General features: G+C 43.0%; 1 protein-coding gene and 1 long non-coding RNA gene across 2 annotated transcripts; one reads left to right on the top strand and one right to left on the bottom strand.

The window, feature by feature from the left end:
* Positions 1-3,367: 3,367 nt before the first annotated feature.
* Positions 3,368-4,273, bottom strand: LOC136479221 (uncharacterized). Its single transcript, XM_066477154.1, has 3 exons — positions 4,042-4,273; positions 3,716-3,804; positions 3,368-3,520 (listed from the first exon to the last, which is right to left on the bottom strand). The coding sequence occupies exons 1-3, from the start codon at positions 4,271-4,273 to the stop codon at positions 3,368-3,370; spliced, it is 474 nt and encodes a 157-aa protein (XP_066333251.1).
* A 12,705-nt stretch (positions 4,274-16,978) lies between these two features.
* LOC136481341 (uncharacterized) lies at positions 16,979-25,084 on the top strand. Its single transcript, XR_010764674.1, has 3 exons — positions 16,979-17,106; positions 23,711-23,887; positions 24,995-25,084. It is a non-coding gene; the product is annotated as an uncharacterized lncRNA (long non-coding RNA).
* The last annotated feature ends 630 nt before the right edge of the window (positions 25,085-25,714 follow it).

The raw sequence follows: 25,714 nt of genomic DNA, 5'->3' as shown, positions 1-25,714 counted from the left end.
ATAATGAATAAGCTATTTGAAAATTAAAACACCCTGTACATGTTAACGAATCGACGCTTTGTTTAGCTGGGCCCAAAAACCGGCCCATCCATAAGGATGGGCTTCATTTCGTGATCCAACAGCTCGCCGAGGGTCGAAAGTCGGAAGGCACCCTCTTCCGGCGACGGGCTGCCGCCAGCGACGTCGCAACTACATCGGCGGCTTAGTCTCTCTCTCTCTCTCCCTTGGCGCTGCTCGTCGCCAACGCCGCCGTGGGAGCCGATTCCCGGGGACATGGAAGGGAAGGTGCAGGCTCCAACGCCACGGCGTTCAGGCGGGTCCACCGTTTTACCTGTTCGGCAGGACTGAAAAATACTATTTCGGCTGATTGTTGTGAGAGGAAAATACTGTTCTGGCAGGACGTGAATAGTGATTTTGTGAGGTGGCTGGCCAGCCGGCAATCAGCCAGCCAGCCAGCCGAACACAGCCGTTGCCGCCAGCGTCGCTGCTGCAGAAGCTGTTCCGGCTCCGCAAGGTGCGTGCTTCACGTGCTCGATCAAATGCTCCACCGCCTTTGCCCCTCCGGCCCTCCCTCTAAGTTAATTTGTACAGCTTGGAAAGTGAGACATGGTATGCTTAGTGTTCCTCCTGTCCATGGTTACCTACTTGATGGATCCTTGTGGTGGGGGATGGTTCTGTAGGTGTTTAGCTTTACATCATGCACAGGAGAATTCTAATTCGTTCCACGAAATAAAGCGGAGTGTTTGGTGACCTGGCCAATCAAAGCACATCAATTGCATATCTCCTAAAAAATGTTAACTGGCGAGTATGCATGAAGGGCGGTATTTTCAGAACCAATAAATGTCCATTTGTAGCATACCGACGACCTGTGAAAAGTAATTATGAGAATGCAAAGAGATTTAAGCATGTGCATTGTTAGACAAAGGAGTGCACGACCAACATGGAAAGCAAAATTAACAAACCTTGTGTGCTGTTTACTATCGCGCACACACATTCCTACATTCATGAAAATGCGACCATGATTTTAATAAATAGACCATTGTAAAAACACATCTTGTTGTTGCAAGGAATGAGCCATACAGAAGTACTTGATCCCCCGTGCTTCGCACGGGGCAGCAAGCCAGAAATATAGCATATTATATGATTGTATATGGAAGCAAAAGATTACTAAAATTAGATACATCGATGTTGGAAGTGGATATTGAAACTCATGTTGCTATTGCATAAAAAGATCCCAATGTTTGGCAGAGTTGTTGAGCTGGTACTGAGGCTTTTCATGGCTATGTGGTCCAGTGTACTGAGTATGATCGTGACACATTCGTTAGAAACTGCAAAACAGTGGAAGTGAAGCAACACAATAAGGTTTTCAAGTTTAGAACACAAATGGTAGAACACGTTCATTCCTTTTTTCTGTTAAAACTGAAGGTTTAGTTTTGGTTAGGCAGGTGGCGTAAGCAACTGGTTTTTACGAAAGAGGAAAAAAGAAGCCTAAAATTGCTGGCGAACAGCAATACTCTAGGTGCATTACGTGCAGAGCTGCAGTATAGAAGGAAGGTAAATGAGAGGATGTCACAAAACATTGTACGTAACAATCTTTGTTTGTGTACATGAGCTCAGCTTTGTAGCATTTATACCATCAGGAGAACCCTTGTCCCACTACTATCCCTGAGTATGGCCCCAGACAATGTAATTGGAATGTCAAAATATCACGGTTACAAACCTAGTATTCTAATCAGTAACCTTTTGCAGCTGAAAGCAATTTATCTCAAATCTGAATACTGGCAATCAAGGCGGTTCGAAGTCTCCCAGAAAATCCTGGATTCATGATAAAAGCAAAATCTTGATAAAGCACTGTTCCAAAAGGGCAGCACAATATTAGAGACATTTGATTATCAGCAGAACCAAAGACATATCTTGCAAAGAAGGCAGCACCATTTATCCCCCCGAGTTGGTGGAAAACCATCAAGGCAACACCCAGCTGTGCATATAAGATTAGCAGTTATATACCTGCCAAATATTCTGAAAACTTCCATACGATGAAATGACAAATTCAATGACCAATTTACCAATTGGTTAATTCAATTTAGCAAAAGAAATTTGTTTGGATTAACGACTAATGTATTTTATTCGTGAAATACCAGTGGAAAGGCAGTTAACACTACTACAACAGACCTATCACAGCCGCGTCGTAATCCCCCATCGCAGCCGAATTTCGGCCTTGGCAGTAACCAGTGGACGGTGATAGTCGAAGTCATCACGGTCGGTTAATAACCGTAGATGATGGATCCTCAATAACATCGCACACTAAACCCCCTGTGTAAAGGCAAACATCACCGTCGTGTGGGATAATGAACCGCCTGTGTAGTGGTCACGATTACCGTCGCCTTGCACAACGACCCGTCTGCGTGTTGGCAAGTTCACCGTCGCGTTGACGGCCGACCCGTCTATGTCGAGGTGTATATCACCACCGCCTCGCCGTATGAACCATCGGGTCATAGGGCATGGTCTCCGTCGGCTTGCAGTACGATCCGCCTTTGATGATCCTTTTGTTGGTGTCGGCTTACTAAACCATTCGGCGGTGATATAGTTTTGATCCCTGCCGCATCATACGTATAGCGACAGTGTTGGACAGAATTGCATCTGTTTTTTCACAATATTTACTAATTCAGCTGGGCCCTTAATACCTTACTGAACACACATCATACAGATATATTACATCCATACATCATGTCCACAAATAAAAGTACTTTTTACAATAACAATGGGCGCTAACATAACAACTTTGTGAACTGATGTCCTAACACAAGCGGTACATAGATTGCATACTAAAGGTACTAATCTCTACAGACTTACATAACCAAAATGAATATAATTACTCCATCCTTCGGATTGATAGCCAATGTGGCACTCCTGCTTGCAAGGCAAAGTGAATATAATTACTGCATCCTTCGGATTTGTAGCCAATGCACCATGAAAACCCTCTTCTTTAGCTCTTATCCATTGCAGGCAAATTGTTGAAAAGCACTCAGACTCCACAACCCGCACAAAGCAGCATAATTAATAATATTCAACGTACCATTTCTTTAGTTAATTACAAAGCCAAAATTGGCCTATATGTAGAATAAAAAAAACTCCATACCTGAACAAAGTCATGTCGTAACAACAAAATACACCAAATGCACCTTTACTGCTCTGCTAGTGACTCTATGAACAAGGGAACATAAGGAATATAGTAAGGGCTGTTCATATAGAGACGACCTCTTGGTCTACGAAAGCGGATGACACGAGCATGGATGACATGAACCTTTCTGCGATCCATGTCATATGCAATCAGTGTTCTATCCTCCCCAACAAAGAAAATGAAATTCTATTCTGGATGAACTATAATCAATCTATAGTCCGCATCACAAATCTCAGTACCTACTTCAATATTGAACTGTCCAAACAGCTCTTGCGTGCTCACAACATGCTTCAATCTCCATTTAGTAGTACCATAGTCTTCCAGTATCCACACTGAAAGCTGGGACATATTGTGAAAATCAGCACAACACAAACACAGGTGACCCTGAGCTTGATGGATGGACATTTCAGCACCATGCGGTTTAGAAATTGTCCTCCATGTCTTTTCCTCCATATCCACAGCAACTATCATAGAGTAGTCAAGCATGTGCATAAAACTATTAAGAAAAACACTTCTCGATTTTGACCGTAGTACAATACCCTCGTCCCATTCAGATTCCTTAAAGATCCATGCTGCAGTTTTAGATGAGTAGATCTCCACACCTATGCACGCACCCTCCTCCTCTATAAATTCAATCACATGAAAGTATGAGGACATTGTCGGCTTGAAACCCAAGCGAGCCTGACCAACATAATGGATGCTATGCGGCAGTACAAGCCATTTCTCGGTCATCGAATTGCAGAACATAGCGACATAATCCATCAGGCCTAATACACCAACAGAGGATGAGGCCGCTGCAACTATCTAAGACCCGGACTTTGTCAAGGGGGAAGGGCAAGAAGGAAAGGAGGGCCGTTCACCGGTGATGCTGGTGAAGTGGCGCTTGCCGGTCCACCAGCTTCCATAGAAGAAGCCGGCGACAGTCTGGGAAAGCTTCTTACGGTGGTCTAAATCAGAGATGACGCACTTCCAGGAGCGACAGACACACATGCAACAGCACAACGATCGGGCAGGGAGGCGACTAAGGATGTCGACAAGCACATTGTCTGTGAGGCTGCCCACTGCGTTCCTCTTGTTGGGGGCCTGCGTCATCTGGAATAGCCAGGACACCCCCAAAGAGATGAGTCCGCCCTGCCATCGTGGAATTGCATGAATAAATAATATTACTAACGACATGAGTTTCGACGAGAACGGACGGCGATGGAAGTAAGGGATTATTACACTTGCCTTTGGATCTGGCGGCGGTTAGCACGAGTGGCAACGCCAGTGATAGCAGCAGCTCGGTTGCCTATGGATCTGTGCGGGCAAGTTGACGATGTGCACCGTCGCAGAGCAAGAGCTGTCCCGCTGGTGAGTGGCAGCTTGTAAAGTGGTGAGTATGGCTTGTGTCGCCGCTAAGCAGTGGTGACCAAGAGTGGCGCTGAGGAATAGCAGCAATGAATACGAGACATGGTATGTGTGTGTGGGGGGAGGGGGGATAGGTGAGTTGCGTGCGAGCTGTGTAACTTTTACGAGCCACGGGAATCGAAATTTCATCAGAACTTTGTAATTGCGCGTAGGAGGGCTCAAACGTGGGATTGTAAATTTTGCAAATAATCAGGGGTGAATGCATAGTACCATCACTGGCAGCTGGGTTCTATTACCACTCGAAGACCTCTGTATGATATGGTGATGAACAATAAGGCACACAGATTTAATGTTTACCATGTATACATTGAAACAAAGCCAAACTGGGCACTTAGAAAACTAAGGAAAGCACAATGCCAGTACTCAGATTCAAAGCAATTAAATTTCAGTTTGATGATGAACAATAAGGCACACAGATTAAGCCCTTTTGGAACACAAGATATGCAAAACATAGGAATAGGAAAAACGCAGGAATTGAAAATGCAGGAAAGTCTCTAATAGCCAATCCTTTGTTCCAAAGGAGGCCGAACATTGAAAGAAAGCACAATGCCAGTACTCGGATTCAAAGGATTTCAACTTGAGTTCCATACATTCACACCGAATAAGTAGGCCGACACAACCAAGCTAACAAGCATGCTGACACTATGCAAAAGCTAACATGCGTTCATTTGTACATCACTAGTTGCATAATAAATCATTCTCCACGCAGATCCTAGTTGACCTCCATTGGATCATTGTGAATCTCCATAAGATCCTGCAGATCCACCTCCATGGGATCATTGTCAATCTCCATGTCATCCCGAGCATTCACCACCACAACCCTGTCCATATCCATTGGTACACTTTCATCTAGCTCATCGTCTTTGTCCATAAAGCACTGATTGGGCGAACCAATCCTGAGGACAGTAAGGCTCACAAGCTATACTCCACGGAGGTAAAAGGCCAGAAACTCCAAAACGAGAAGATGCATTTTTATCCGCACATCAAAGAAAAGTACTATAGCTCGGTTTGGATCCAGATCCATAAAGGTCCGATTCGCTACAAAAGAAGATGGAATCGAGTGAAGTTACCTTAGATCCGGATGGAGTAGAGACGCGGCGACCAGGCGCTGAAGATTTGTGCGCCGGTGAGGAAAGAGGTGATGAAGCTGAGAGCACAAGAGAGGCTGCCTTCCTTCCGCCGATAGTAGGGTGAAGTAGTGCAAGGGAGCAGAGTGGGGAATAATGGACGAGAGGGAGGTGTGGTAGGACCATAGGAGTGTATATGTAGTTCAATAAATTGGTGCCCCTATACCAGGGCCCAGTGTCCAGGGAAGTAGGATGCCTCCGACACATCAATTGATGCTTAGATCTACTTGCATTTATAGTTCAATAAATTGAACACCTGGTTAATCACCTTGCATTTAGTTCAACAATAGTTGTACAAAAGTGACAGATTTCAGTTCGACACATCAATTGATACTTTAATCTACTACGGTGAACTAAGCAACTTGCCAATGAACATGCCAAGAACTAAGGTAAGTACAAAATAGGTGAAATAAGAACAACAAGCACATTTCTTTCCTAAAGATACCAAATCTTCCTTCATCTTCGTTGGAACCCTCGCCATTTCTTCAAGCTGTGGCATCTCTTCCACCTCCTGCAGATCTTCATTGGCCTCCACCTTGAGCTTCCAAATCTTGTTACATAAATCGAGACGCAAAGTCTTCAGATATTTTCCATATGGGGGATCGTATCACTCATAGAACTCGCAATCTAAGTCGAACTAAGAAAAAACAAATTACCATAAGTACATCATTTCAGCTTTTGCATTGCGAAAACTGAATGAACAAGAAAGAAATTGAGTTACATTTGCCCTACAACATCTGTGGTACTGACGTCCTGGGTTTCCATCACTCCACGAAATCCACCGAGGCATCTTCAAGCCGCAGCGACACAAAAGTGGTGGCTGGTATGCATAGGGTGGGTCATGGTATGGGATGGGTGGCCCCCTCCCGTTGTAACTGAAAGGTCCTAAATGGCTAGAGGGGGGGGTGAATAGCCTAATAAAATTTTCTATAACAACACTTAAACAAAGAGGTTAGACAACTAAATGGCGTAATGCGAGTTTTGCGCTAGCACTACAAAGAGGGTTGAAAGCCACCTAACCACAAGTGTAGTGTGCTATACTTTTCTAGTCACTCAAAGATTAATTCTAACAATTAATACTAGAGAGCTTTCAAGAGATAAAAACAACTAGAAAAGTAAACTATCACTACACAAGATATATATCAATGTAAATACAAAGAGTGATAGAGATGGTTATACCGCCGTGGCAAGTGATGAATCAATAAGCACAATGAAAACCTCGGAGAGAAGATGACACAATGATTTTTACCAAGGTTCACTTGCTTGCCGGCAAGCTACATCCTTGTAGCGATTCACCCACTTGGAGGTTCATGCGCTAATTGGCATCACACGCCAAACCCGCAATCGGGTGCCGCACAACCAACACAAGGTGGGGATCCACAAGCTACGAGCAATCCACTAGAGATGCCTTTTGTGAACTCCCACGGGGAAGGCTCAAGAACCCCTCACAATCACCATGATCAGAGCCGGAGACAAACACCACCCTCCGCTCAACGATCCTCGCTGCACCAAGCCGTCTAGGTGTGGCAAACATCAAGAGTAACAAGAGAAATCCACAGCGAAACACAATCACCAAGTGCCTCTAGATGCAATCACACAAGCAATGCACTTGGATCACTCAATCTCACTTCAATTTGCAATACCAAGCAATGAGATGAGTGAGAGGGAGTCTACTAAGCTCAATAGGATGTTAGCAATGTCAAATGTGCAAGAGAGGCAGCCCCAAGCTGGCCAAACTCATATATATAGAGCTCCCTCCAAAAAGAGCGGTTACTCAGATTTTACTGGGCAACTCGCGTAAGCACCGGCCGCGCACACCGGGCGTGCCGCGTCCGGTGGCACAGCGTCCGGTGCACCACAGCCGACCACGTGTCACTTAGATTCAACCACGACCATTCATCTCTAACAGTCTTCTGCTATTCATGTAGCCGTTAAGTCACCACCGGACGCGCCTGTTGAATCACCGGACTCACGAGCCACCGTGTCCGGTGCAAACACAGAGATGATCAAAATGGTGTTTTTCACACCGGATGCGTCCGGTCCACCTGACTGGACTCACCCGCGTCTGGTGCATTTACTGCTTCAACTCCGAGCGCCTACGTCACACGCACCGGACGCGCCAGAGTCGCGACCGGTCGATTCAAGTTAGCTGCGTCCGGTGCGAACTCAGAGAGCTCCCCGTCGCACCGGACGCGTCCGGTCCTCCTGACTGGACTCGCCTAGAGTCCGCTCATCCTAGGGTATAGCACCAGACGCATCCGGTGCCAGGGGGACCAGCGTCCGGTGCCTCCTGTAACACCCTATCTTTTCTCCGAGATCGCCGGTGGCACTGTCGGACTACCCACACTCTATGGGTGGACACTCCGCCAGTGGAGTTCCATCTCCAATCACTTCACCCTTGCTCCCAAGTGCTAAACACAATGTGTATCACCTTTGTGCATGTGTGTTAGCATATTTTCAAACCAATTCCAGGGGTGTTAGCACTCACTAGAATCTAAATGCATATGCAATGAGTTAGAACATCTAGTGGAACTTTGATAACCGTATTTCACAATGAATTTCTCCCCTCTTCATAGTACGGCTATCAATCCTAAACACACTCACACCCTCTATGGTGTCTTGAGTGCCAAAAACAAAATGAGCCTATCAAGTATACCTTTGCCTTGAGCCCTTTTTGTTTTTCTCTTTCTTCTTTTCAATGTTGGAGTGCTTGATCACAATGGCCGATCACTCCAAAGCACTGCCGACCACTTCAAGTGTCAAGCCGACCACTTCAAGTGTCATGCCGACCACTAAGGATCTTTGGCCGAGCACACATAGTGCCTAGCCAACCACATAGGAACCTTGGCCGAGCACTTGAAAGCTTTGGCCGAGCACTCCATTGCCTTTGCCGACCACTTCACTTGGTCTTGGACCTAACCTCTCTTAGCTACACACACTTAGCAATTAGGTTAGTCCAAATAGGTTTCATCAATTAGCCAAAACCAAACTAGGGCTTTCAGTAACCTCCTCCGCTGGAAGCCGGTGTTCTTCTCGTGCCACCGCCCGAGGGTGGTGCTGACCACTGCGAGGAGTTGGAGCTAGATCCAGCCATCGAGCAGTCTGGGTTGAATGTGTTGCACACTGAGTCATGAGGTTGGCCTGGGTCTTTTGTCATCGCTTTATGCGGCTTCCCGCCAACGATATCCTGGAAAACCCTCGCACTCCCTCCAAGATGAGATGCTGTGTCACGGTCGGTTCAGGGTACTATCCACCTATAGAAGAAGGCCTATTTTGGATCTTTTGTGCTTACATAGAGGTGTGCACGTGGACCACAATCAAGAGCAACACATATACAGTCGACCGAGGGACACATTCAATTAACAGTTCAACCAAAATAATAGTTCAACGATTATGCAGTACTCATACATACTAACCGAGAGGCTTCAATACATAGTGGTAGTACATATAAACTTTATTAACATAAAAGTTTCCCAAATTATAAGAGTTAATGTGGGAGGCGTTTGCAGTTGCTAAGGTACTCAATTGGTTGATGCTATCCCGAAACCCAGAGGTAGTGAACCATAGCGAAGATGACAGCATCTCCTTGCACGTCCGCACTGTATCTATGAAGCATGGACACTTCATGTGCAGTCCTGCAAAGCACAAAAATCTCTCCACAAATAGGGTCTTTAACGATTCTTGTCAAATTTTATGGTCCGAGAAGGTGACGAACAGCGGCTTCAACAATCACCATACATAATACAGTGATTCTCAGCTGTTCAACAACTAAGTACATGATTATTTTTTTTGTATCGAATAGGAGACAGTAGCTTCATTACTTCATTACAAAAGATTCATTGCTCAGACTATAAATTTTCTTCATCATTAGAAAAGATAGATGCATTTTAGACCGAGTATATGATTGTACTCGTCCAGAAACATAATTAGTAGACCTAAAGTATTAAACCTATTCCATCTAAACTAGATCCTCTCTTCCAGAGCGAGGATCATGGTCGCCTCGGTCTCTTGGGAGGAGGCTCATCGTCGTCGTCGTCGTCATCCTCCTCCTCCTCCTCCTCATCCTCCTCCTCCTCCTCCTCGTCATCGTCCTCCTCATCCTCCTCCTCCTCGAAGCCCTCGTCGTCGTAGCTCCAGGGAGGACTCCCATTAGAAGAGACAGTGTCGCTGGAGGATTTATCTGATGAGGTCAACATTGGCTCGATTTCAACCTCGTCGGAGGACGAGTCATTGCTGAGAAGGCTCAAGGGTCTATCTGACATAGTTGTAGTCAGATGGAAGAAGGGGATGAACAAGGAAGAGGGCTGGTTTCAGAGAGCAGCGGGCTTGAAGAAGTATGTAGAGCAGCGTGTGAGGCTCTTTGGCTACTCCCAGCGGAAATAATTTTCACAGAACTGTGTTAGTAGTTAGGACATTCAACACTCACGCTGAACTTACTGCCGGTAGACCAAATGGTGTTGTAGGGCCGACGGCCATAATGCGTATCTCAGTCGGCTCGGCGTTCCATATGATGGAGAAATGCAACCGCAGTAGCACCACCGCATCGATGGCTGAACCGTGAGTGCTAGAAGTTTCATCTGCCGGCTTGATTCCTTTCTGGGCCTCGCCATCAATCCAACCGACGGTGCAACTATCGCACTGTCGCTTATGTTTTCTATGATAGTGAAAGTGGCGACGGTGATCGCTCAATCTGTAGTAGTGTAAAACCGTGGTAAAACTGTGGTTCACCCAAAAGAAGTATAAAAGATGGAGAATCAATCAATCAATTGCATGAAATGACCCAATGTCAAGGATTTTGCTCTGATGATAGGAATAATATGGCTTGGCTTATTGAAACGTGGGTAAGGTAATAGTATAGATAAGAAGATATAGTTCCAAACGCCAAAAATTCACTTTCAGAAGCTAATGATTAAATGTTGCTGCCAAAATTATATCACAGGCAGGTTTCACTGTCTAATGTTACGGGCACATGGAAATCTTAAGATCAACTTAGCTCCTTACGGCATAGAAATCACCACCTCATAGTCACAGAACAAACTGAAGAAAAAGAAGGAGCTGTTAATTTTTTAGTGCAACAGCAATAGGTAATAGTAACCGGAGGAAGAATGCGAGTGGTCTGTAGTGCTCAGCAAGCTTTTCACAGTGATGAGCACCCTCCCCTTTGCAGCTACGCACCTGTTATAAAATTGGAATCAGTTTAGCCATACCTATGATATTCAATATACCGTGTGAAGCAATGCCATGTTGAATTTGCTGTTGGTAAACGAAAATATGCTGGAGCCGTCTCAATCTGGAAATTGTAAATGTTCAATACCAACTTATGGAATGTAACTGCGCACAACTATTTGGTAATGTCATACCTTGATTTTAGGTCTTTCATCAGCTGCCTCCTCAGTGCCGTCAACACTTTCTTTAGTAGGGGAGCTGTCATCGAACCAAACAATCAAGATTCAATAAGTACTGTACAGGCAAGAGGAAAATAAGGAAATAGATCGAAACATGGAGACAAGCCCATATTATTTGTAAATTGAGATTCATGGATTCCCTTGCACGGCAAGCATGCATCGTATACAGTGCACCGCAACTGGTACCTCTAGATTCCTAGTTTTAGACATCTCCCTTGAAGTCTATTGAACCATCACTGACATTCTGCATGAACACAACACAAGACTGAGTAACACAACAGCTGATATCAAATCTAAGGAACTGTAATGCAAGCAAAGGCATGGGTGCTAAAAACACATTTAACGAATAAGGTGTAGACGATATCAGGAGGCATGGATGAATTATATTTATTTTAGAAAAACAGAATCAATAGGCATAGTAGGCTGTAATTAAATCAGATCCGAATTAAAAACGGAATCAGCAGGCACAATAGGGTGTAATTAGATCAAATCTGCATACAAATGGATTATGCTAGGGTTTGGCCGCACGCTGGGGCACCACTGACAGGGAAGAGAAGGGGTGGGCGTACCTGTTGGGTGCTGCCGGAGCCGTGGCCGGTGCTGAGGCGGGGGCCGGTGAAAGATCTAGGCCGTTGTTTGGGTTTGGGTAATTAATAATAACACTTGTGGACTAACATTTCTATTTATAAGTGTGTGAAGGAAAGTTGGTTTAGTTCACAAGATGAGATGGGTATTGACATTGATTTGATTGTTTGCATGTTGGAATGCTCAAATCAAATATAGCAAGCAATTGAAGACCGAAGCAAGGTTTGGCTACGATGGACCGTGTGCAACGCGATGGTGAAGGGCAAGCTAGTGGGCTTAGCGCCGATGGACCGAGGCGATGGTGAAGGGCAAGCTAGTGGGCTTGGCGCTGAAGGACCAAGGCAACGGTGAAGAGCAAGTGAGGCTAAGGTCAATGGACTTGAAGTCTATGTGATGGTTTGAGTGATCTACATCATCTATAAAGATCAAGCCAAAGATACATTGATCATATCAAGTGGCTTGGTGAATATGTCGGACATGTTCCTTGCGGGCATCAAATTTGTGAATTTTGGATTTGCACAAGGCAAAGGTATGAAACATAGGTTGTTTCATTTCATCGGCCATGAGGTGCTTTAGAGAAGATTTAAATGGCTGGGTTTAGGATAGATAGCCGTACTATTAAGATGGGCAAATGTGCTTTGCATTACGATTATCTAGTGCCACTTGTGAGCTCTGACGTTGAGATACGTTTAGTGGTGAGTGGCGGAAAAGTTTAAGCCTTTGTGAAAAGTTTGTTAAAAGTTAACCGGTGGCGAAGTTGAAATGATATTGTTGTGTGAGATCATCTCTTGGTGTCGGCCATCTTTGAAAAAGGTTTTTGAGAGCGCTTGGTACTAACATTGGTATGTTTTGGAATCCTCCATTGGTGTGGAGTGATCTTCCAAAACAAAGGAGGTGATGCGCTTGGTGTTGGGAGGTTTTAGGGTGGTCGCGGACTGTTCGCACCCTGGGGGCGGACACGCCACCGGCTATTCCAGAGAAACCAGACAGATTGTTTTTCAATCTGTTCTTGGCTGTTACGTGAACGGCGGACAATCTGCCTGTCATTTTCTCCGGCAAGTAGAGGTGCTGGACACTCTGTCCAGGCAGTTGAGGTTCAATGGCGGACAGTCCACGCCATAGGGGCGGACAGTCCGCGGCTCAGGTTTTTGAACCTAACAGCTAGTTACTGACTACGGCGGACAGTCCGGGCCTTGTTCGGCGGATTGTTTGGGAATGTCAAATCAACACAGTAACGGCTAGTTTTTGGGTGCCTCTCTATATATAGTGGGGTGAACAGCATACTCTTTGGGAGAGCACCTCTCTAGCACCTCCTCTCATACTCCTTGCTTAAGGGCAACATTTGGAGAGTGAGTGTGCTCCACTAGCACGGATCTTTGTGTGAGAGATTGCTTGTGGCACTAGGTGATCATCGTGCGGGTGTGGTTGCTTGTTACTCTTGGAGCTTGCTGGTTCCTAGATGGCTTGGTGATTGTGTCTCCGTGAAGCATGCAAGAAGATTGTGTGGTGCTCCGGAGTTGGCTTTGTGAGGGGCTATTGAGCCATCCCCGTCGGAGGAAGGCAGAGTGCATCTCTAGTAAAATCGAGGCTTGTGTGGGTGTCTAGTTGATTTGGCCAGCTCAAAGCTTAGTGCTCACTACCTAGTGAGGTAGTCCGAAGCTTGCGGGCTTGGAACTAACAAGAGGAGCGGCAATCCTCGAACTCGCCTCAACGTGGACTAAGTGACCGCCAAGTCACCGAACCACGGAAAAACATTGCATGTCATCCTCTACATTGTGGTTTACTTATCTCAACACAAGTTTACATCATTGTAATATATCGTGCTTGTGTTGTTGAGCTTGTGCCTAGTGTTTACTGCTTTATCACTAGTATGTGTAGGAGCTCCGGTGCGCTTACTCATGTACTAGTTGCCTAGATTGTTTGATCTTGCCAACTAGAATTGTTTAGGAGAGTTCTCACTAGCTCGGTACCCTTAGTTGCTTTCTAGCTCAATCTTTTATAAGGGTGCTACCAAATTTAGATAGAGGGGTGTAGTCGAGGCTAGACCGTTATTTCACTTCCGCATTTAAATTGGCTAGCTCTTGCGATTAATTTTTAGAAATGACTATTCACCCCTCTCTAGTCGACCATCTCGATCCTACAAGTGGTATAAGAACCAGGTTTCTCATTTGAGTGGACTTAACCGTCCCGAGAGTAAAAGGATGGCAACTAGCGGGCTAGGCGTTGAGTGTGACACATTTTCGATGGCACTCACTTTGCACAGTGGAAACACCATATGCTTGATCATTTCCGTACAAAGGGATCCAAGTTTTGGTGGATTATTATTGTTGGCCTTACTCATGTCTTGGATCATAGAAATCTAACCCAAGTGCAAAGAGTTTGATTCGAACTCAATGCACATGCTTATTGCTATCTAATGGATGCTTTGAGTTTTGAGGTATTTAATAAAGTGAACACAAAAGGAAGTGCTCATGATATGTGGGAGTCAATTAAACACCTCTATGGTGACTCCTCCACATGGGATGATGGTAAATTCAAGAACGAGGATGATCACAAAGAGGATGTGCATGAGGATGTTGAGCACATCCACAACACGGTGGTTGTGGAGGATTGCTCCACCTCATGGTCAAGTGATGATTATGAAAGATCAACCACGAGCTCACTTGATAACAATGATGATTGTTCATGTTCTATGGCCAATGATGATTCTACAAGCCCATCTACATCGCCTCATTGTCACATGTCTCATTACAACATGAAGGTAACAAATGATAGTAATGTAGTTGACCATGCTTACACATATGATGAGCTTGTAGATCTTGTTAAGGGCATGTCACTTTATTTGGAAAAAGTAGAAACTAAGATGACAAATATGGAACATGAAAATCTCATTCTAAAGAACTCATGTGATCATTCCGAGCGATTACTTAACACGCTTATAGGATTACATGAGGAATTAAAATTGACTCATGAGGATCCTTGCCTAACTCATGAGAAGCTTAAAGAAGACCATGAGTTTCTCACTAAGGTCATTTCCAAAGAAGAAATTAAAAATGATGAAAGTTCATCATGTGATTTGGATGGTCAATTGCAATATGTGGCTAACTCTTGTGATGTAGGCAAGAAGCATGTATCCACCTCTTGTGATGATTTATTAGAAATACATTGTTCTTCATATTTGGACACTTGTTCTTCTTCTGTGTATCATGAGACTAACCATGTAGAAGAAAACAATGGGCCAAATAATGAAGTGAAGAACTTGAGCGACAAGGTGGATAAGCTTGGATCATCAAAAGTCACACATGCACAAATATTGAGAAGCCACAAGAAATTTGGTAACATGAATGGCATTGGCTACAATAACTCCAATATCAAAGGCAAAAGATGGGGCAAGAAGAATTATGAGAAATAGATGAGAAGACTAGAAGATGAAAAGCTTTCTCATTACATGTGTTTCAAGTGCCACAAGATGGGTCACTTAGTCATGAGTTGTCCCAACAAGAAAGAAAAGAAGCCACAAGACTCAAGTGGAGATGAGTCAATGATTTCCCAAATGAAAGCAAATGTCAACCATAGGGTTGATAACAAGTTGGGAAAAAAGAAAGTAAGAAGAGGAGGAAGAAGAAGAAGTCTAATCAAAGATTTCTCCTCCAATGAGTACTATCAATGCCATAACAAATGATACTTTGTAAAAGGTAGTCCCAAAGGTAACAATCCTAAGACAAGTCTAATTCATGAAAGTTACTTGCTTAGGAAGGTTGGCAATGGTACCATGAAGGCTACAATTGCTAATCATTCCCTTGTGCATGAAAAGGCCATTTGGGTGCCCAAGCATGTAGTGACTAACATGAGAGGACCCAACACCGATTGGGTACCATCAACCAATTGAATGATTAGTAGGTACCATGGTGGCATTGGAAACTTGGTCTATTAATTTCTTATTTTTCCATCAACATAAAGGCACGTTTGAATTGACATATTTCATCTATTGAGCCAATGCTATCCTATATGGTGATATACATGAGCAAGCTATTCTAGTGATTAATCATAACAATATGCAACAAGTTTAACTTTGACAAGATAACCGCTCAAGAGCATGTGAAGAAGCTTGAAGAAGGTTTAAACCGAACTTGATGCATTTAGTGGGCGATATTTGTGATTGGAAGCTCATGAAGGTGCTCTAGTTCAAGCAAATGTGATAAAATTCAAATATATTATTGCTTGTTGAGTTGGCCAAAATTGAAAGCATCTAGGCCATGAAGATGGATGATCCAAGGATTTTATCATGGATATATCATACTTATTGATCTTCACTCGGAATTTATATGTATTGGATCATCACTTCACTTCAACCGGTGGTATGAAAAATTTATTGTGCATTTTCATCTCATACCTTACTAGCAGGATTTTAGGTGCATATTGCTTATTTTAGGTTCATATCCTTGTTTTTTTTTGACACAAAAACTGTGGGGGAGATCCCCACAGTGCCTTTTTGATTTCATTTATAAAAGAGGGAGTACAGATACAGGTACATACTTACAAAGCTTAACTAAAGGCATCTAGCCAAGCACAAAAGGATGACCTAAGATCATCTTTGAATCTTATAGATTGTATTAAACATTGACTCTTGAAGTTCGACCACCAAAGTGCTAATGTTGGGTCACGTCTTGCAAACACTTTATCATTTCGGACTTTCCAGAGCTCCCATGCTGCTATGAGCGTGGCTTCAGTGAAGAATGGTAACTGGTGGGCAGATCTTGCTTGAATGAATCTGTCCAAGGGATTCAGAGAGAGGTTCATATCCTTGTTCATGCGTGTTTTATCTTTTTGTCAAAATATTGCCCATTTGTTGGTTGATTGATTGATCAAATTGGCAATGTTGAGATTTTGTTCATAAGCAATGCCATCACAGGTATGAAAACGAGAAAATCAAGAGATTGATTTGGAATTCATATCAAAATCAATTGTGGAAACATATTTGGTCAGTTAGAAAACATGCAAAGTTCATTTGGAATTTATTGGAATCAAACAACTCAAAGGACAGCAAGCAGTCAGTGCAAATTCGTCAACGTTGGACGATCCGCCTAAAATGCTCGGACTGTCCGCAGGTAGAATTTGTGTCAGTTTCCAACATCTGTGCAGAACAGCTGAGGGTCAGGAAAATGAATGACGGACTGTCCGCCACCCACCCGCGGACTATCCGCGAGTCGGGTTTTCACCCAGGACAGGGCCGCACCGAGGGAAGCAGTCCTCATACCCCTTCATGGAAAAACAGAGCAGCTCCTTCTCTCACCTGTGCGTTCCTAGAAAGAAGGGAAGGGGACCAAGGGATTGGAGGCATCTTCGGACACTCCGAGAAGTTCCCCGGACACTCCGCGAACTCCTCCACCATGTCCTCCTGGTATTTTGAAGTTTTCCTCTCAGATTTGGTTGGATTTCAAGTTTGAATGGCATTTAGGGTTGATTCTTGATCTACTTTTTGAGTCATGGATTCAAAAAACTAATTGGGGGTAGTTGTTGCTAGTAATGAGGTGAAGCAATGTCTGATATTTGGTTGCAAATCACTGGTTAAATCATGAGATATATGGATGGGAAGGATGAACTTGCACTATTCCTGTTCGTGCGCAAACAGTACTCGTGGACTGTCCGCACCCCCTACGGCAGATTGTCCGCGAATACTGTCTGTGCACAGCAGCTGCAGTCTTGGATGTTTAGTTCCTGACAAATATTATTGGTGATTGTGGTAGCATTACCAGCAATTGTTCTATCATGCAGTACACATACTCAATGACATTGTTTGATGCACTCACAGCAAATTGTGCCATGGAAATCATTGTTTCATTATATCAGCATATGATTATTGATTCTCATGCTCATATCTTGCAACAAATTGTGATTGCTTGATCCAGAAATGACAGTCACATCTATGACAGTGATTCTTGAATATTCATGCATGTCACTTATACATTGCTATATACATTTGTAAATTGACTGTGGAAAACGATTGGCTAAAAATATGTTCACCAAGAAAAAGAAAGGAAGCACATCAAAGAAGAGAAGAACTGGTGATGAAGATCAGGATTGGAATCCAAATCTAGATGAGGGTGTGGATGAGGAAGATGAAGGTGATGATGAAGAAATGGATATTTCTAGCTACATGGGAATTGGAAGGAAATGGGATTTTAACATCTATGCATTGGCAAGAAGCCCAAATCAATATACGTTGGAAAATGATGCTACTCTGTCATACTTTTACACTAAGGTACAAGAAGATGCCTACTTTGGATACATTCAGCATGGCACAGTTCATAAGCGCCAGTATATCAGTATGGGATTCTTGATGGACAAAGATGTAGCTATTGGATTGCTTGCAAGCTTACATGCCATTGGTCTATATGACTTTCTTGAGCACAAATGCAACTAGAATGACTTGATTGTCAGGCAGTTTTATGCAACCATGGAAATTAGGACTGACATAAGTGAGATTGAATGGATGACAGGAAAAAGAAGATACACTGCTACCTTTGATGAGTTTGCTGAAGCTAATAAGATAAACAGTGGCCTCTTGACAAACTCTATTGATCTTGATGAAGAAGATGCATTGCCTATGGAATAGTGGAGTCAATTCTATGAGCCTGTGCAAGAGGATCCAACTAATCCATACAAACTTGGACAACCAATGGGATTAAGGCATTATCCTGCAATAATCAACAAGATTGCAAGAGTGACTTTCTTGCCAAAAGCAGGAGATAGAGGTGTCATCAGGGACAAGTTCTGGAATGTCATTCATCACATCATGTACAGGCAAAAGTTTGATGTGGTCAAACTCATAATGAATCAACTGGCAGTCTTGAAGCATGACATGACTACAAACCTCTACTTTGCTCCTTATATTATGTCTCTCATTCTTCAGAAAACACGATTTATGGGGGAGTGTCAAGTCAAACATGATCACTTTGGGCCATTTTTTAATAATCATAAGTTTTATGAAAGACCACTAACTCCCTTTCCTCCAGTTGAGGAAGCTCAAGAGGATCAAGCTGCAGGTCATGATGAGCACATGGATGATGATGAGGATCCAACTCAACGACAAATGGAGCCAGAGCCTCAGGAACATGGATGGGTACCTCCTTCAGGTTACTTTGATCCTTACTTTCAGAGCATGCAGAACAGATGGAACTCATCTTTTACTCAATTTGGTGAGAGTGTTCAGCAGCAGATGCAGCAAGGATTTCACTCCATGGGGCAGCGGTGGCAAGGGCACATGGACACTAGTTTCCAATAGTTTGGACAACATCTTCCCTCCACCATGTACCAGCCCATCATGACTAGTCTTCAGAATGTCCAGCTGGGGCTGCATAGTGATATTGATGCTCTCAATGCACAGCTTGGTACCTTGTCTACATAGGAGCAGTATTAGCAGATTCGGGACAGGCAGGATCACATTAAGCAACATGTTTACTTGTTGAACACTAACTTCAATGCTTTTAGTGATCACTTCAACATGATCTATCCAAGGCCTGTTCCACCTCCAGCTCAGTTTCCCTATATGCCTTACTATCCACCTCAGTTCCATCCTCCACAGTATTACCCTCCTGGTGATGATAATGATGCATGAGACTATCTTTTTGGGTAATCTAATGACAAAGGAGGAGAAATGGTGAAGGGTAAAGAAAATTGAAGATCTTTGGATGGAGGCTTGCTTATGGACCTTGCATGATTTTCATTTATGTGTTGAACAATGCATTGGTGTGCTTGCATCTAGTTGTAATAACTTTAAAATTCGTACTTTGTTAGCTTGTGTTTGCTAGAACTTGAACTTGTGATGTTATGGTGTAATGTGCATGGTACTTCAAGTTTAAATATTATGTTGCACTAATACTCTTGTGAAGTGGTTCTAGCATATTTGTGGTATTCTTAGGATATTATTCATGATTATGGCTTCCAAAGGTAATATCATATATATCTTGTGCTCCTCGGTTACCACTATGTAGGGAAACTCTGTCAAAATTTTCATACTTATGCATATGTGAATGAATTGAACCCAAATATTTATGCACATATGTAGGGGGAGCTTTCACTACATATTTGAGTTTTGGAGCATTTATCCATCCTAACTCTTGTGTTTCATGCCATGGATAAATGGTGCAAAACTTATGTTCAAGCTCACAAAATACATTGTATGGAGTTGTCTTGAAATTTCAATTATTCTTAACTCCTTATTTAGGTTGTCATCAATTACCAAAAAGGGGATATTGAAAGATCTAGGCCCTTGTTTGGGTTTTGGTAATTAATGACAACACTTGTGGACTAACCTTTCTATTTAAAAGTGTGTGAAGGATAGTTGGTTTAGTTCACAAGATGAGATGGGTATTGACATTGATTTGATTGTTTGAATGTTGGAATGCTCAAATCAAACAGAGCAAGCAAGTGAATACCGAAGCAAGGCTTGGATACGATGGACCGTGTGCAACGCGATGGTGAAGGGCAAGCTAGTGGGCTTGGCGCCGATGGACCGAGGCGATGGCGAAGGGCAAGCTAGTGGGCTTGGTGCCGAAGGACCAAGGAAATCAGCTTCCAAGTAGCTCAAACAGTGGACTCAAGATTGAAAACGATGCTGATTTCCCCTTCTCGAAATTTCACCAAGTCCCTGATCGGCAACAGTGAGTTGACATGTTTGCGACATTTTCTATTCCAAATTCATATGTCAGCTCAATTGGATTCCTTAATATGAGTTGAAGTACCCTTTGTGAGGGAAATGACAAAACAAGTCTCATCGCTTTTGGAGAGCGTTTGGACCTTCAAAATCAGTTCCCAAAGCTGCTAGTTTCACTAAACTTCGTGGACTTAACTGAATATTGTGAGTTCCGATTTCAGTTTCAAGTGCCAATATTTGGAGCTTTATATCTTGCAAACCAGTTTGATTTTGACCAAGCTCCTTTAAGCGATGTTGTAGTACTCATGTAGCTCTACAACACGATGCAATTGATTTAGTTTTTCATCGCTCGGTTTGGGAGATAAGGATGGACGAATATGTGGGTTTTAGTCAGTTTCCCGGCTGCCTCAATCGATAGGGAGCTGACTGCGCGCAGGAAGCCGTAGTCCGTGTGGCTGGCCTCACTTTCGCATGCTGGCCACGTCGCTCCTCCGATTGGAGAAAACCGAGCCCGAGCACTCGCCCCTCTATCGCTCTCCCATTCTTTCTCAGTCCCTCTCGCTCGCTCTGGCTGCTCCAGAGCGCGCGTCCGCCATTGACGGCCGGGAGCAGAGCTTCGAGCTGCTGCCATCTCCCATCGCTCTCCGGCCTAGCCTAGCCCGCCTCCAGCTCCGCCTTGCCTTCCCCTCCTCGCGTGGCGCCTCCCCGCACTTTCCTCCCGTCAGCCGAGGTGCCAGAAAGTGCCGCCGCCGGAGCAGCTTCCGTCGTCGTCGTCTGCGGCCGTGGCCTCGCCACCATAGGCCGTCACGGGCGGAGTCGCGCCCCTCCTCCGGTGCACATGGGCCCCCTAGTGCTCCGCCCTCGCCGTACACTGTCGACGGTCCGCCGCCGTGGCCAAAATCGACTGCCCCTCTGCCCGTGCCCGTCCGTGCTCTGCTCGAAGGAAGAAGAGAAGGAGAAAAATGAATTAGAAACTCTTAACAGGGTTCCTGATGCTTAATCACCGAGAGAAAGGTTTTGCAGATCTGGACTTAGATGATTAGTGGGAAGTTTAGGGTTCCTGATGTAAATATGTCTTTCCATTTCTTTTTCTGTTTATGCATATAATCAGCTGAACTTTGAAAATACATAGTAAATTGTAGAAAAATCGTAAAATAGAAAATAAAGATGTTTTGGAATCCTTGTGAGTAGATCTTTGTAGTGAATGTATAATATCATATGTTTTAGTAGAAAGGTTTTGCTGTAGATATTTATCTTTGTGTTCTAGTGTTTTCTAGAGATAAATTCATATATGTAGTTATGTTGCTCCGTTTGCTGTAAATTTTTTATGGTAGTCTATACATGATTCTCTTGTGCTATGATAAAAAAATTTAGATTTATTGGTGCATGTATGACTGAGTTATTGATTTAACTTGTTTAATGCTTGATATATGATTTATAAATATTAGAAGTGTGTAAAAATAGAAAATATGGTTCCCCTACCTTTATATGATGATGTTATGTCCTGTGGAATCTTAATATGGCCATATGTTTACATAAAATATTGAGTTTTAGATTTATCTTGCTCTCACATGCTTTATTGCCATATAAAGTTGTTTTTATTATAGTAATTAAATTCCTAAACCTGAGCATATAATCTTTTTACAGTAGTTATGTTTGGTCATCATCTATCATCCATAAAAATCTCAGCTCCAAATGAGATGTTTGCCACATCACCTATAATTAATATATATGTTTTATTATATAATTGCATAATGAAAGTTGCTAGTAGATGCATATAATTAAGTAATGTGATGCTCCTTTGTTTACATTAACTTGAGTGGAATGTGACTGAGCTATGTTGATGTTTATTTGATCTTTGAGTGACAATATGTGTATGCTCTCTTATTAACAAAATAAGGAATGCATATGTTGTCTATATAATAAATTCCTATGTAGGTTGCTTGATTAGGTTAACATGTGACTTAGGTTTGATGGTTAGCTCTTCTAGCATGTTTAGAGTGTACTCTTATTACTGATTAGTGGTACTTGGTGCAAGATCCTATCCTTGTTGTAGTTGCTCATACATGTTGTTTCCCCATGTTGCTCATGCAAGCTTTTAGTAGTTGCCTTAACTCTTGTTTGAGTACGAGTGATTCTTGTTTACTCTTTTAGCTTGTGATCAAGTTCAATATTTCTAAGTTTTGTGGGAGTGAGTAGGAGCTGCATGTATGGCTTGGATGTGCTTGGTTATTAACAAAGTAATTGATAGATATATATCTATGTGTGCTGAAATGGCTGCTAGAGTAGTTTTTGTTGTGGCAATATTTTCGTGATGCAAATGATGTTTTCTATGAATGTGTTCAATACAAAAGTTTTAGGTGACTCCCTCATATTTCTTGTAATAAAATTTCTTGATTTTAGGACAACATGTTTGAGAGTTATAGATTTTACAAGTTCCCTGTCAGGTTTTGCATATGCTCTATTCAGATCTGAAAGATTGTGTTATTTGACTTAGCTAAGCTTTGAATCACCTCTTGATGATAATAAAAGAGTTGTATTTCTTTTCTTTATCTTTCCAGAATATTAAAAAACTTATCTTTTGGTGATTTATATCTTCAGATATGGCTGTCTAAAGTTTAATGTCAGAATCTGTCCAAGTCTAGACAGATATGCTTTCCGGTGTTGTTTGGTCTTGTTAACTATTGAATCATGCTGAGGTGATAATTATAAAAGTATAGCTAACTTAATAATCTTTCTACAAAGTTAAGAATCATGGTTGTTGGATGTCTAGAACTCCAGATATGTATCTCTGAAGATCATGTTAGTTTTCTGTCCTCGCTTATACAGATCTGCTTCTTGGTATGTTTTGACGTTGTTAGCTGTTTAATCAGCTTTTGGTGATAATAATAAAGTTGTATACAATTTCTTAATATTTCCATAAAGTCTAGGGTTACCTTTGTTGGATAATTATAACTCTAGTTATGGTTAAAACAAGTGACTACTATGCTGCTGTCCAGAATCTGTGTTTGTACCTAAAATTGATTGCTTTCACTTTGCATTGCTTTGTGTGTTGTTAAGTGTGGCTCATGCCTTTTATGGTGTTAAATTAAATTACCTGAGATCTTTATAACTTGTGACAAATGATTTTGCTTTGGAATAACTTAACTTAAGTTGTCTTGTTAGTGTAGTGCTTAGCGCTACCTTCCTTGCTATCCTAGCATGATATGTTGTGTGATGTTTAGTTAAGCAACTCGAGGTGCTTATGTAGGTTGGTGTAACTTTGTTCTTGTCCTAAATGCTTTTATATGATGCATCTCATGTTACCATTCTTCGCATTCATGCACTTGCATTGTTGCATCTCATCTAGGTATGCTAGGTGTACTGCGCGTGGACGCGAAGCACGTGACGTTGGAGCCGAATCCGAAGACGGTGTTTGGTGGACGGATCCTGAAGATGGAAGGACCACTGGAGTACATGCCGGAGTGGAGATGTTTACCCAAGTCTGTGCAAGCTAACAAAACACTGACCTAGTATTGGATCCCAGGCAAGCCCCGGAGCATTCCAAGCCTCCTACCCTCTCTTTTAAAATGCACTTGAGTATAATCTTGTTTTGTGCATTAGGTTGATAGGAGTTGGATGAAACTGTTGCTGCACAACTTGACCTACCTTGTCCACAAAATATAAATACATGTACCCTTACTAGTATGAGTAGGTCGTTCTATACTTAGCCATGCTTAGACTGGTAGAAGTCAGATGATTACTGTCACCTGCAAGATAGGTGGCTAATCTGACACGGTTGGCTATATTTGTTATCATGGAAAATAACCATGTGATGATGAATAAATCGAGACCGGATGGGATCTAGTGATTGAGAGGCAACAGGACATGGAGGTCTTGTGTGCATGTTTCATCCCGCCTGAGTCGATTAAGGACCGCACCGTTGTTGGACCTTGCTCGAGATTGAAGGCTCCTTTCACATAGCTGGTTGGATAAGTCGTTCCGACTGCGAAGCTGAGTAGCTCAAATCGGGCTGGGAAGTTGAGATGATGGCGCGCACGCTGGAGGGGAGGATGTATGTGCGGGGAACCTGGAAGGACCTTGGGCAGACCGTTGTCTGAACATCCCGGCTCCCGGTTGTTTCCTTGAGTGTGAAGCTCAGCTTAAACCCACGGTATCCCGAATTGTACCAAAGGTGACCTAAGGCTACTGTTGCGCTAGTCTGCCTGGGTTTGTGTTATGGATTTCTGCCTAGCTGGTTGTAATCGATTCGAATCACCGTCTCTCCCGGATAGTGAGAAACTTGGTCACTGTCCAGCATTCGTAGTAACACTTGATGGAATATGATGATTATGTTGATTATATGCTAAAATGGATATGGTTACTATTGTGATGCACATTAATCAAGTGATTGCTATAGAACAGGTGCAAACTTAGTCTTAAATAGCTTCATTGAACTTGATGCTAAAATATTGACTAAAATGTTAAAAGTAAGGAATTATGCTAGTAATGCTCTTTTGTAAAGTTACGCTATCCAACCAGCTCCACCAAATAAGCCTTGCATATCCTTGAGAGTCCTTTTATTTTCTCTCCTGTCGGGTAAGTCTAGCTGAGTATAGTCTAGTACTTAGGGTTTTATCCCGCCCTGTTGCAGGTGAAGGTCTCGTCCTGTTAAAGGTGTGGCTAAGTGCCGGTGTGCTCGGTGACTCCGTATTTATTTCTCATCTATATGCTTTTGTTGGAGGATGTTATCTAAGTTAGAAATTTATATTTGGAACTTATGTTATTGTAATCATTTCAAAGCTATGTTGTTTCCTCTAATCAGATTTGAACTCAGTAATGTATTATTATTTGTGAACTCAATTGTAATATTATTTCCGCTGCAAACTCCGGTATATGATGTGTATTTGCTTAATTGTGCGATCTTGGTTGTGATGTTGATTTACCGAGGTCCTTCGCGACACTTTGCGGACTACCGGGTTTATATAAGTGAAAGTATGTGTATGCCAACGTCTTAAGCTGGGGTAGCCGTACTTGATCTTGTATAAATTGGGTGGTTCTGTCATAGGGCTATTGAGCTCATCCCCGCCGGAGGAAGGCATAGTGCATCTCTAGTAAAATCGAGGCTTGTGTGGGTGTCTAGTTGATTTGGCCGGCTCAAAGCTTAGTGCTCACGTGGAGCCTACCTAGTGAGGTAGTCCGAAGCTTGCGGGCTTGGAACTAACAAGAGGAGCGACAATCCTAGAACTCGCCTCAATGTGGACTAAGTGACCGGCAAGTCGCCAAACCACGGAAAAACATCGCGTGTCATCCTCTACATTGTGGTTTGCTTATCTCAACACAAGTTTACTTCATTGCAATATATCGTGCTTGT

The sequence above is a fragment of the Miscanthus floridulus genome, chromosome 9 (genome assembly GCF_019320115.1).
Source record: "Miscanthus floridulus cultivar M001 chromosome 9, ASM1932011v1, whole genome shotgun sequence".
NCBI classification, from domain to species: Eukaryota; Viridiplantae; Streptophyta; class Magnoliopsida; order Poales; family Poaceae; genus Miscanthus; species Miscanthus floridulus.
The sequence above is the reverse complement of the archived record's forward strand: the minus strand, read 5'-3'. Positions and strand labels throughout refer to the sequence as shown.

Excerpts from the sequence above, each read along its gene's own strand:
- LOC136479221 (XM_066477154.1), bottom strand. The coding sequence starts at position 4,273 with ATGACGCAGGCCCCCAACAAGAGGAACGCAGTGGGCAGCCTCACAGAC. Across the intron at positions 3,805-4,041 it reads CCACTTCACCAGCATCACCG|AGGAGGAGGGTGCGTGCATA; the intron begins GTGAACGGCCCT and ends TTGAATTTATAG. Across the intron at positions 3,521-3,715 it reads CTGAATGGGACGAGGGTATT|CTTTCAGTGTGGATACTGGA; the intron begins GTACTACGGTCA and ends AATATGTCCCAG.